This window comes from Aspergillus aculeatus (genome assembly GCF_001890905.1).
Source record: "Aspergillus aculeatus ATCC 16872 unplaced genomic scaffold ASPACscaffold_16, whole genome shotgun sequence".
Classification (NCBI taxonomy): Eukaryota; Fungi; Ascomycota; class Eurotiomycetes; order Eurotiales; family Aspergillaceae; genus Aspergillus; species Aspergillus aculeatus.
The window spans coordinates 693032-704841 of record NW_017962991.1 but is presented as its reverse complement, the minus strand read 5'-3'; the positions used below and the strand labels follow the sequence as shown (position 1 = coordinate 704841).

The 11810-nt window shown below is 53.2% G+C and overlaps 3 protein-coding genes across 3 annotated transcripts; 2 read left to right on the top strand and 1 right to left on the bottom strand.

Annotated features, from left to right (window-relative positions):
• Nucleotides 1–343: 343 nt before the first annotated feature.
• On the bottom strand, nucleotides 344–3991 carry ASPACDRAFT_1859281 (uncharacterized protein). Its single transcript, XM_020197664.1, has 6 exons — nucleotides 3769–3991; nucleotides 3587–3696; nucleotides 3165–3523; nucleotides 2838–3111; nucleotides 1697–2780; nucleotides 344–1641 (listed from the first exon to the last, which is right to left on the bottom strand). Exons 1-6 carry the CDS (start codon nucleotides 3810–3812, stop codon nucleotides 474–476), a joined length of 3039 nt encoding a protein of 1012 aa, XP_020052947.1. The 5' UTR covers nucleotides 3813–3991; the 3' UTR covers nucleotides 344–473.
• A 2414-nt stretch (nucleotides 3992–6405) lies between these two features.
• nctA (negative cofactor 2 transcription regulator complex subunit BUR6) lies at nucleotides 6406–7270 on the top strand (the record flags this gene model as incomplete). Its single annotated transcript, XM_020198779.2, has 2 exons — nucleotides 6406–6922; nucleotides 7011–7270. 2 exons carry the CDS (start codon nucleotides 6406–6408, stop codon nucleotides 7268–7270), a joined length of 777 nt encoding a protein of 258 aa, XP_020052946.1.
• A 602-nt stretch (nucleotides 7271–7872) lies between these two features.
• Nucleotides 7873–11226, top strand: ASPACDRAFT_1859279 (uncharacterized protein). The gene is made up of 5 exons (XM_020197663.1): nucleotides 7873–7965; nucleotides 8039–8146; nucleotides 8201–8880; nucleotides 8945–9166; nucleotides 9220–11226. Exons 1-5 carry the CDS (start codon nucleotides 7957–7959, stop codon nucleotides 10826–10828), a joined length of 2628 nt encoding a protein of 875 aa, XP_020052945.1. The 5' UTR covers nucleotides 7873–7956; the 3' UTR covers nucleotides 10829–11226.
• The last annotated feature ends 584 nt before the right edge of the window (nucleotides 11227–11810 follow it).

Sequence of the window (11810 nt, the reverse complement as noted above, 5' to 3'; positions counted from 1 at the left end):
AGCTGATTTTCATAGATGGCTATTTCATGTGAAGGTTGTGATTTTATTGTTCATACTATTCTCATCTTCGCTTTCGCTTGCGTCTTCAACCTGTGCTATTGTGCCTTGATTGGAAACGACACAAGGAGATGAAAGTGTCTCGCCATTGTCTGCTGATGATTTGTTTACTCCCTTTCATTGGGGGGAGGATGCTGCCTTTTGACCACATGAGTCTGAGAGGATGGGGACGGAAAAAGGGAAGATTCAAGAATCAAGCTCAGATGGATGTCCGTCTATATGCTCTGTGTCATGGGAAGAATATGGAGGATATGAGAGGATGATAGTTGGTATAATATGCAGAGGGTGGAAGGGGGGTGGGAGGGAAAGAGATGAGTCTGGAGATTGTGACGGAAAGTAAGTCAATGAAAAGAGATGCGCTGTCTCTTTGATTCGACCGTAGTCATGATAAGGCAGTCAGGCAGGGAGGGGAACAACTACCACCGGCCTGCTTCTCTCTCCTTCTCCACCCGGGCGGCACGAGCATCGTTTGTCTCCTCATCCTCATACTTGTAACTGAGACGGCGGCCACCACTCATCCCGCGACCGTCCCGCTTCCGCGACGACGAGGATTTGCCGCCATCCCTGTCTGCGTGCATGGCCTCGCGACGCTGTTGCTCTTTGAGCATGCGCTCGCGGTTCCGGGCTTCGCGCTCCAAGGTGTGAGGGTCTTTCTCGGGCTCGCCCGATTTGGCGGCGGCCGAGGCCGTGGTCGCCTTCTCGCGCAGGCGGTCGCCACCCTCGTCGTCACGACCTCGTTTGTCCCTTCGGGAGGAGTGGTGGCGAGAGGAGTATTCACTGCCAGCAGGCGATCCGGAGCGGTCGCGGCGGGAGCGCTTCCTGTCGCGATCACGATCACGATCACGATCACGATCACGATCACGGTCACGGTCCCTGTCCCGATCCCGGTCACGGCGGTCTCGATCACGGTCTCGGTCACGGTCCCGATCACGATCCCGATCTCTATCTCTGTCGCGTTCACGGTAGCGATCCCGATCCCGGTCGCGGTCACGAGTACGATCGCGGTCCCGGTCCCAGTCGCGGTCTCGCTCACGGCGCTTGGAGTCACGGTCTCGATCCCGCTCGTCGTCGTAGCGGCTGGAGCGGTCTCTACTGGCCCGATAGCTGTCGCCCATCTTGCTGCGGCCGTTGTCTTCAGGGATGACCGAGAGCCGATCGGCGGCGGTGGTGGCGGCATCATCCCCATTGCGGTTGGGGCTGCGACTCCAGCTGCGGTGGCGACGGGAGCGATGCGACCGTCGACCATTGCGCCTGTCCCGGTCCCTGTCGCGACGGCCGTGGGCAGTCGAACGGCGAGAATCACGCGAAGGAGAGCGGGTGCGATGGCCGTCGTCTGCACCGGACACCTCGTCGTACTTGTCGTCGCGACGGGGTCTTCTGGGCCGCTCGCGGCGTCGCTCGGAATCGTCTCCGGTCATGTCCACGCTGATGGAGCGTTGCCGATACGAGCGACGACCGTCCTGTTGGGAAGAAGGCTGAGGGGATCGTGACCGGCTCTTGGCTCTGGATGTCGATCTCGGTCGCGATCTCGAGCGGGAGGTTGATCGTGGTCGCTGATCGTCCTGAGTCGGCGTAGCGCTTGCGCTGGGAGAAGGATGATTAGTTAAAAGTTGAGCTAAGCGGGTTGAAAGTTTCTCACCTATTAGGGGGCTGCGCAGATGAAGCCCCAGATCGTGCCCCAGGAAGCTGAAAATTACGCTGTCGGAGAACGCTGGTGTTGGGCAGACCCTCTCGCATGGCTCGAGGCGCGGCAGGTGCGCCTTCCACGCCTTGACCGCGAGGCTCGGGGTACATTGCGCTGACACCAGCTCCCATGAAGGAAGCTCCTCCTCGTCCTCCACCGGAGAAAGCGCCACGCATGAACCCTCCGCCTCTTCCAAATCCAGCTCCCATCGGACCTGGCACTGGCACTGGCATTCCCATGGGGAAGTTCGACATCGCCTGCATGGCATTGACTTGGTCTAGACTATCAATGGTGGGGATCCCCTGAAGCTGGGTCTCTTCCTGTGCCGAAGTCTCCTGTGCAGCAGCAGCAGCAGCAGCAGCAGCATTGGGATCAGTGGGATTCGATTCACCATTTTCAGCATTTCCCTCGGTGGCTGTGCCATCATTGGGCACATTATCATCATGTGCGTCGACCACTTCACCGTTGGGGGCTGATTCGTTGACCTCCTGAGCGTCTCCTTGACCGAACTCCCCAGACATATCAGCAGCGCCATCCTGCGACTGAGCGGCCGCCATGTCCGGGTTCATATTAGAGGCATTATGGTTAGGGAACGCTGGGTAGTTAGCATTAGGGGGGTAAGCGGCCTGCATATGTCCACCAGCAAGACCGCCGCGGCCACGGCCACTAGGGAAATATCCACCACGACCGCGACCCCGAAAATTGCCTCTGCCATACCCCGAGCCATACGACCCGTTCTGATAATCTTGGCTAGGGAATTGTTGCTGCTGCATTTGAGCAAGGTTGGGTTGAGACATATTATATCCACCGAAGCCAGAGGGGCCCCCGTATTGCGGACCCATACCATTTGCGAAAGCATTTGGATTGAATTTATCTTGGCCTCCATTCCACATATTGTTCTGTGAGCCGTCCCATCCCCCAAACATCCCTTGACCCGCGTCGAAACTCATTCCCATGTTCATACCATTCATGTTCATCCCGTAGCCCCCAAACATACCCTGATTCGCGGCCATCGGGTCCATCGCCATTCCAGGCATTCCTAAAGTAGCATGTCAGTAAAGGAATGGCAGACAGAGATGACAGGGCGGAGACTGACCCATAGGGAAATTGAACATTCCATTGTTCATGTACTGGCTCATCGGATTGAAGCTTCCGGCGTTCCAGCCCATGTTGGGAAACATGCCGGCGCCCGCGTTAAAGCCCATACCGTTGGGAGGCACTGACCCCGGCTCCCCGCCCTGGGAGACATCTTCCTCGTTGGCCTGAGCGGATTGGTTCTCATCGGTCGGACCATCCTCCTGAGCTCCGTCTTGGGCGGTCTCATCTAAGTGATCCGGTAGAGGCGCTGAAGAATTCTCGTCATTTTCGCCCTGCAAGAGTATCGTGTTAGCGGGGCAAACTATACTTAATTTCGGAGGCCTACCAGAGCAGAAGCCTCAGCAGGTTCGCTGCTGATGGCGTTGTCCGCATTGGGCTCTGGATCGTTAGATCCGGTAGTGGGCTCTTCAGTGACATTATCAACAGGAGCAGTGCCAGATGCCGGACCGTCCTCTGCGGGCTGATCCCCAGCACCAGTTGCTGCAGCCGGAAGTTCCTGTTGAGCTGGAGTCGCATCCGCGGGCGTCGCCGGCGTCGCCGACTGCCGTTCTTTCTCGCGCTTCTTTTCTTCGGTGCGAAGGAAGGCCTTGAGGGTAGTTCGAAGGGCTTTGTTCGGTTTGCATAGATCAGAAGAGAGAGGAGTATGCGCGCAGACGGGGCATGTTTCGGGGAGAGACACTTGGCCTGATCATTGCGGATTAGCTAAGACGACTGGGAAAGAATCAAACTGGAAGAGGTCGCGCGTACAGTTCTCGCAGATGGCTTGGTCGCAGCAAGGAAGGCGGAAAGCGTTGACAGCCAGTTTATTGCAAATGGCGCATCGCAGCTTGAACGGAATCTCATCCTGCGTCAATGAGCTGTCCGGCGCAGGGAGGGCTGATCAGTCATCACAATAAACTATAGAACGAAGACACAAAGATCTAGCCTACCTGGCGATATCCATCAGGCCCGAAGGCTGGTCTGCGACAGCCATCGCGAAGATCACCACCGGCTCTGTTCTGGAGGGTAGTGGAAAGCGAAGAAATCAATCGATGGGGACGAGAGACGTGCGGGCGACTGATGTTAGGAGAAAAGAGAGGTGGAAGCCAGAATGGCGAAGATAAACCACATGCTCAGTGCGCCATCAACGGGAGACAAGGGCCATGCCTGCTGGCGTCACCACAAGTGAAGCAATGTTAAGATTTGGGGGAAATTAGCTCAGGTGGTGAATAGCGATCGCGATGGGATCACGCATTTGCCTGCCGGGACCAAATTTGGAGGGTCGGACAGCGGGCCGGAGCGGAACAATAATACTTCCTCCCCGGCCGCGGTCTCTCTCGGTTTCATGACTTGAGTCTCAGCTCGCTCTCTATCAACCACTTGAAACACCCACCACCTGCAGAGGAGGTCAAGTCACCTCGTTTGACTCAACTATAACTCCGCGTATTCTTCTCGAATCCAACAGCAACAATCGCAAAACAAATTGAACAAGAACTCTATGGGTCAAAAAGCTTACAGTCCCTACCCCCTTAGGACTCTTGATTAATCTTATTTGACTATCACTATGTACCTGTACAACCTAAATATCTCTCAGAACGTGTTGTGTTTGTCGATCGCACGCGTCTGATACATCTACAAGTACTGTACTAAGACATGTCATGTTGGTGACGATTGATTTACACCGCCCGGCGTTTACGGCGTGATCAGTGTTATAAGGTTCGCTGCATTAATCCCATGTATGGCAAGGCTCACGACAGAGCAGCAGCAGCAGCAGCAGCAGCACCTTCTTCCTCCTCATCATGAAGGTAGAGTACTTGGTTGCAAGTGAGTAAGCACTAGGCTATGCGCACCTGGCAGCCGGAATTGTCCTCCCTTCCGGTAACTTCCAATCTACCTATGAAGGATCGCAAGGTGTTCATCAACCCGCATGCATCCCAAGTTCTCATTTGACACGTAAAACACTAGGCAAGGCAACAGGGGCAGGCACCACCAAACAATTAAGCAGCACATGGTCAGATTAGATCAAGTTAATTTTATGCCGTCAATGACTTGAGGATGGCTAGAATGAACTGGCCAACAACGAGAGATCCCCCAAACAATGGCGATACCCACAAGTTCCGGTTTCTGCCTGATTGTCGGGTCTCTCGCGCCCCTCTTGAGTCTCAAGAGCTCTTATTATCATCATCAAGTGCCGTGGTAGTAATGGTGATGCCCTGTTTCGAAGGCAGGAAAGGGAAATGGGGGAGGGGTGAGAGGGTATTACTCATGATCAATCATGATCACGAAGGGAAAGTAAATAAACACAGAACACAGCAAAGACTATGGAAACTATGGCTCAGCTCTTCCATGCAAGAGTTGAGTTGAAATGCATCAAATCACCTGTATGACTCCCCTACCCCCGAAAAAAAAGGGATAGGCTGTGTAAGGTAGACAGGCGTCGGAAGCAGGGATGAATTTGCATCATCGACCTCGCTGACTCGACGGAATGAATCACGCGCGGTAAAGGTAAATGCAGTCAAGATCCAATCAGTGGGTAAACCAGATGCCATAGTTCTACGGGCGGGGTGGCAAGGAGGGAGTGGTTCGTTCGCTGGGGGAGTGGTAGGCTGCGGCTGTGGTGACTGGGTGGTGTAGTCATCGTCATCAAGTCTGCGGAAGTTGAAATGAGGTGAAAGAAAGGGAAAGGGGTGTGGTGGATAAATGATGGGATGGATGGTGGTAGGGCTATCTTTTTTCCAGCTGACCAGTTGAACCCAGGTTGAAGGAAGTGGGAGAGTTGAAAGAAACTACTCGGAGTGCTCGAGAAATGACTGCCAAAAGAAAAACCAAAAAAGGAACAGCGAAAAAGAAAAACGAAAACGAAAAACAAAAACGAAAAACAAAAAGGACGAAAATAGGCAAAACCAGGCCTAGCGTTGCAGGACACAACGGAGGCGCAGGGTTAAAAAGGGCGGCCGCTGCTCCCCGGAAGGAAAGACACCCGGACCTTCTCTTCTCTGGCTGCTTGTAGCTGCTGTAGCTGCTGTAGCCACCTCCCCGGCTGCTCTTGGGCACACGCACTTTGCTGGTTCTTGACACTACTTTACACGATCTTACACTACTTTACACCACTATTACCGTATTGTCCACCTCTCAAAACACAACACAAGGGACAAAAGCTCGGGCCATCCGCTGCGCGCGATCTACAAAAACATCCCCTCCCTATCCTCTTCATTGTTCAATGATTCTTGATTATTATTATTATGATAATAATACTAATCATCGAGAAAAACACATCGAAGACTTTTGACTGTTTCTCTTTGATATGATAATCACTTAAAGGTCTCATGTCTTTCTAAAATTAGATTGAACCTTCTCACTATTCTATTGATTCTTCACTTCTTGTGACCGTTGTGACCCTCGAACACGATTTCCACCGAGTTTACTACTGGCGGTAAAGGTACGAGAAGAACCAGTTCCCCATATTTATTCTATACTAGCCTGTTTTTTTCTTGCTTCTAGGCGCGCACGCGCATTATTTTCTCATTGCCCTTGTTCACAAAAAAAAATAAATAATAATAAAAAACCCCGTTTAATCCCCACAGGCGATGACCGAACAAGACAATTCCTACCGCCCACGATCCCCTGATTTTTCCACCTTCCAATCCCCCATCTCCCCTTCCGTCAACCACTCCGTCTACCCGTTTGGGAATCCGCTCGCCCATCGCGCTTCCTACGACGCCTCACCTTTCTTCACCCCGCAGTATCAACAACCCCCGGCCCCGCCAAGCAGGGTTCCCCAGCAATACAATCAATATAATCTCTATCCCTTCGCCGACGCGACACATCTACACCCGGATATGGCTCGCCGTTCGACGCGTATCGCCCACCAGGCCGCCGAGGTCGCGCCGCAGCCCACTTCCAAATACATTGACCCGGTGGTCTCGGAGGAAGAGGAGCCTGTCCGACCTCCTTCTCCTTCTCCTCCCCCGCCTGCTCCTGTTGTTGCTCCTGTGGTGGTCCCCGTCGAGGTCAAGACCAAATTCCCCGTTGCGCGCATAAAGCGCATTATGCAGGCCGATGAAGATGTCGGCAAAGTCGCGCAGGTTACGCCAATTGCTGTCTGTACGTACAATTCATCCTCCGTACTTCTCTCGCGTGTCCGAAATCTAAAATTTGTACTAATCTTTTGTTTTTCTTTTTCTCCCCACAGCGAAAGCCCTCGAATTGTTTATGATCTCTCTCGTCACCAAAGCCGCCAAGGAAGCCAAGGATCGCAACTCCAAACGCGTCACGGCCTCGCACCTCAAACAAGCCGTGGCCAAGGACGAGGTACTCGACTTTCTGGCAGATATCATTGCGAAGGTGCCCGACCAACCGCCGAGTCGGAAACATGAAGATGATGGCAGTGATCAAAATGAACAACCGAAACGAAAGAGAGGTGGCCGTCGACCTAAAGATGACAGCGATTGATTTACATTGGGCAACGGTTCTTAGGCGCATTTTCATCTGATGATTGATTTTGTATTGTTTTTTTCGCTTTCTATATTAGTGGACTATCTGCTGGGCTATTCTCTAGACCGGAATGGAGAACGGGCGCATACTATACTCTCTAGGCGTTGCGGTGGTGGGCATGGGTGGGCTTGCATCTCGCGATGTGAACAGGTACTTTTTTCTTTTGGCTCTCTTTCTGTACTCGTTTCCTTAGGTGGGGATTGGGGATTTCGCTCTTGTCCTTTTTCTACGTCCTGGTTGATGTGACAATCTCAGTGAATGTGACGGAATCTCTTTGTACTGTAGAATAGGTACTCGTTGGTTGCAGGTGCTGAGCATCGACTGGAACTGGCATTCGAAATGCGACGAAGAAATACTTGCACTCTGCACTGGACTTGATAAGGTTTCCTTGGAACGTCGCAGTGGAAACACGACTAAACCCGATCGGATGGTACCGGGGTCCGCATCAGACTAACCCCTTTTAGGTCCATGTTTGGGTCTGAGTTCCAGCCCCAGGCACTCACTCAACTTAGTACTGCTGCTGCTGCTCTTGCCTTCTTCCTGCACATCGTTAACCTTCCCCCCTCCGACTCTCCATCCCTTCCCCCTCCTCCACGCTCACTGATCATGTTTGAGACATAGTATCATGCTGGTCCTTAAGAATCATGGACTTTGTATGTTTGACTCTTTCCTCGTATTCCAGATCCTCGTCATTTCCGTCAAAGCAAACAAACTGATACAACGCAGTGGTCTCGTATTATCGGGGGCTCCCGCTCGCTCTCTACTAAGAGCTTTCGGGCAACTACTCCCACAGAGCGATTGACCTCGTTCAAGCGAACGTGTAATACTCTACAGGTATACCATTGTCCTTGGTGGGAGCAGCTCGCGATCCCATGCTGATCTTTCTAGCAAATATGGCGCTCCAGCAATTCTTCCTCCGGCGAACAGTCCGCGACAGCCAACGCGCGCAACTGCATTGATCGGCTGATTTCCGTCCTGAGCGACGAGTCCCGTGGCCCGGCCCCTCATCCATGCCTCGCATACGCCTCCTCCTCGCAGATCTTCGTCACCGTCACCAAACTCGCCCTCTCCTCCTACGACGATGGCATGCTCCGCTCTGCGACCGTGTTCTTCAACACTCTGATCGATTCTGAGGTCGACGGGGTGGTCGATAACCGTCTCTTCGCGCGGGCGCTGGTGGATCTTGTCCGGCGGGCGGACAAGCAGTCAGAAGATGTGGAAGGGAGACTCGTCGAGCTTCTATTCGGGGTGGCCAACAACATCCGCCTGCAACCCAATATCCTTCCGGCGTGGTTTGCTCCCCGATCCGACGAGCAGGTACGGGAACAGCAGATTACAAACGGGGCGGAGTTTGCCGGTGCCATGAGAAAGGATGACTTTCCGCTGTTCTACCTGCTGGTGGAATACGTGCACCACGCGGGCCGCGCTGGCGATTTCGCTCGCACCGGTCTACTTTACCTGATCGAGACGGCATCGAGGTCGAAGAATCTCGAGCGATGGCTGATTGAGAGCGATTTGGCGACGTTGATGGCAACCGGTTTGGGCGCACTGTACAGCCAATTGGGAAGGTGCGTGTGCAATCCTGTATGGGTGTTTCAGGTCTGCCAGGCCTAACTAACCATGCCGATTTAGCTTGACGTTCCCTGAGAACACGGATGAGAACATTCCGCATATCGTGGCTCTTTCGGACCATGCTAATCAAGAAACGGCTCTTCCCCCGCTGCTGGGCCCGTCGATGGACTCGTTTATGTCGTATCTACTGTTTTGGCAGGACACGATCGACCACTGCAAGTCGGCCGAAGTGAACGGGTCACTGTTGGATCATTTCCAGGTACTGTTCCTGGAACAGCTGCTGTAATTCATTGTCTACCCAAGATGGTTTGTTGTTATACTGAGTATGCCCGCAGGTACCCATCATTGCTCGAATCTTCAGACGTCGAGGGCGGTTCGACGGCCGCGGTACTTACCTATCTCTATCGGATTTTAGAGTCGGTGAATCAAGAAGACCTTGTACACCGAATTCTCCATTTCCTTCTTGCCTCTCCCTCGGACTCAGAGCCCGTCACCATCGACATGTCTGCCAGTCGACGGAAGTCACTAGATGTGTTGGCTGCGTTTTCCGAAGAAGCCGCGAGACCTTCACCGTCCTTATTCAATCTCAGAGACCTGACTTTGCTTGGACTTCAGTCGGCTAACCGTCAGACCACATTGGCGACATTGCGTCTCATGACTGTCGTGTTACAGAGACATCATTCTTTTGCGCGGTCGTTGGTTCGGACCGTCCCAGGTCAATATGCCAAGCAGCGGACCGTGGGCGCTCTGAACGTCGAGCTTCAAGGACTGCTGGGCATGGCTACGTCAATAGTCGACGACCCGACATTGAATGATTCTTATGACAACTACCTGAAGGATGGGCTAGCGATCCTAGAATCCCGCCTTTGTATGGCCCTTTCGGAGGACAACCCAGAAGACCACCTTCCTCTCGAACTTCGACAGGATGACCCTATCGTGCACGAGCTACTCCACCGCCTGGGAAACTTCTTCACCAATAGTGTAGTTGTGAACCTAGCCCTTACAGAGGTTTTGGGGAGTATCGTTGCATCACATTTGATATCTCTCGACGGATGGCTCCTGGTAGATCCGGCGAAATATGTCTACACAGCCGAAGAAACGGACGCATCCAATCTTCTCGACCAAATCAAGCATGCTTACGAGGAACCAACGTGGGATCAAGCCGACACGCCGGCTCTCAAGTTGACCCTTCAGAAGCTCGTGCAAAAGATCCAAACCTGGCGTCAGGAGATTCCCGATTTCGATATCCTTGTCGCCGCGCGCCGGGACCTACTCCATCAGGACGATGAGCCGGCCCAAACCCCCAACCGTTCACAACGGGGTTCCCAACCGCCCACCCGCTCTCCCTCACAACGACCGACCCCGCGCGTTGAATCCGAATACGGCTCACCAACGCCCCGAGGCAGGCCCTCTGGTCGACCCTTTGATCGAGCCACCGCCAGCCCCTCCCCAACTCGGAATAGTTCCAGGGACTTTCCTTCCGCCCAAGACCTTCCCTTCCGACCTCCACGAGAAACCTCTGTCGCACGGAAGAATGCCGCCGACGAACTCCGTCGACGGCTCGAGCAGCCATTCGCAGTGAACCATCCTCTTACCCCAGGTGAAACCACCACCGTCACCACCGACAACTTAAATGAACCCACTCCAACTGAGCCCACCTCGGCTGAGGGTGGGAGTTCCGACACCGCTCAGACCCTGGCCCTAACTCCGGCATCCGAAGGTGTTCCTACGCCCGATGAACCCCCCACGAATTCAGCCGTCCTCGACGAAGAGGATGACCAGCAGGAAGCAACCTTAGGCCATGTGCTGACCAACGTGATCTTGCTATACGAGTTTCTCCTCGAGCTCGCAGCCATCGTTCAAGCACGCGGAACCTTGTTTGAGGAGGCCGGATACCCGGGTCTAGGGATTGCTCCAGCAGCGGCTCCCGTCGAGATAGAATAGTCTTCAGCCACCAGCTCGGAGAATTGGGGGGGCAAGCGGTTCACAAAACTGGGCAGGCCCTATGTGAACGAGATCAATAACGGTGACAAGGGTTATAGTATGTTCTATCTACGGCTCAATGTTCTGGTCCGAAGAGTCCTAGTCATGTAGTTTCTTTTCGTCGTATCTGTCTTAGTATATCATGGTTAGGGCTAGGATATATCAACCGTGGGGATGAAATGGATGTACAGTACTGCCATGTCTATATCAAGGGTGTTTCCTCACTCTTTTTCGCACTATTTCCGAGCATTAGAGCTGTTTCGGAGCCCGTTAACGCTTGAGTTCGGGCCTCAGGTGCGTGTTGTCCGTTTCCATACACTAAGTCCCCATTCCCAAATATATAGTAAGTGTCACGCACGTCATAGGAGTCGCTAGATCGTCGTCCATATTTGAGCCCCATTAAATAGCCAGGGATCTATATACTGGCTCGCCGGCTTTCTGTTGGAGGGCTCTTCTCAGTGCTAGTGAACTCTTCATATCTGGATACGGTTCCTATTGAGAGGGGTCCACACTCCAGCAGAGCCTACTCATATTTGACCGTCGTCATCATCATCATCATCATCATCATTATCATCGCAGCAGATATCTCCGATCTGCAGCGCAAGTACCTTCGCCTTGGAGCAGAGAATATAGAGTAGGGTACTTGCACTGCGATGCCATGGGCAGACACCCCTTGAACGATAACCTATCTACTTATCTACAGATATACCATACATACTGTACATACAGCATCTGATCCCGAATGTCCCTACCTACCTTCTTACCTAGCTTCTTACCTACCTTCCTACCTACCTACCTCTCTGCCGTAGCCATAGCGTTGAGCAAGAAGCAATAACCTCCGAATATCCCGAAATGCCGAAATCCATAGGTTTAGATGTAAGAACAGTCGGTCCACCGCCACTACTGAACACAGACACCCGCATGCGCACGCTCACCCATTCCC

Excerpts from the sequence above, each read along its gene's own strand:
- ASPACDRAFT_1859279 (XM_020197663.1), top strand. Across the intron at positions 8,881-8,944 it reads CTGTACAGCCAATTGGGAAG|CTTGACGTTCCCTGAGAACA; the intron begins GTGCGTGTGCAA and ends ATGCCGATTTAG. Across the intron at positions 9,167-9,219 it reads CTGTTCCTGGAACAGCTGCT|GTACCCATCATTGCTCGAAT; the intron begins GTAATTCATTGT and ends GTATGCCCGCAG.
- ASPACDRAFT_1859281 (XM_020197664.1), bottom strand. The coding sequence starts at position 3,812 with ATGGCTGTCGCAGACCAGCCTTCGGGCCTGATGGATATCGCCAG. Across the intron at positions 3,112-3,164 it reads CTGCTGAGGCTTCTGCTCTG|GGCGAAAATGACGAGAATTC; the intron begins GTAGGCCTCCGA and ends ATACTCTTGCAG. Across the intron at positions 1,642-1,696 it reads TCTGCGCAGCCCCCTAATAG|CGCAAGCGCTACGCCGACTC; the intron begins GTGAGAAACTTT and ends TCCTTCTCCCAG.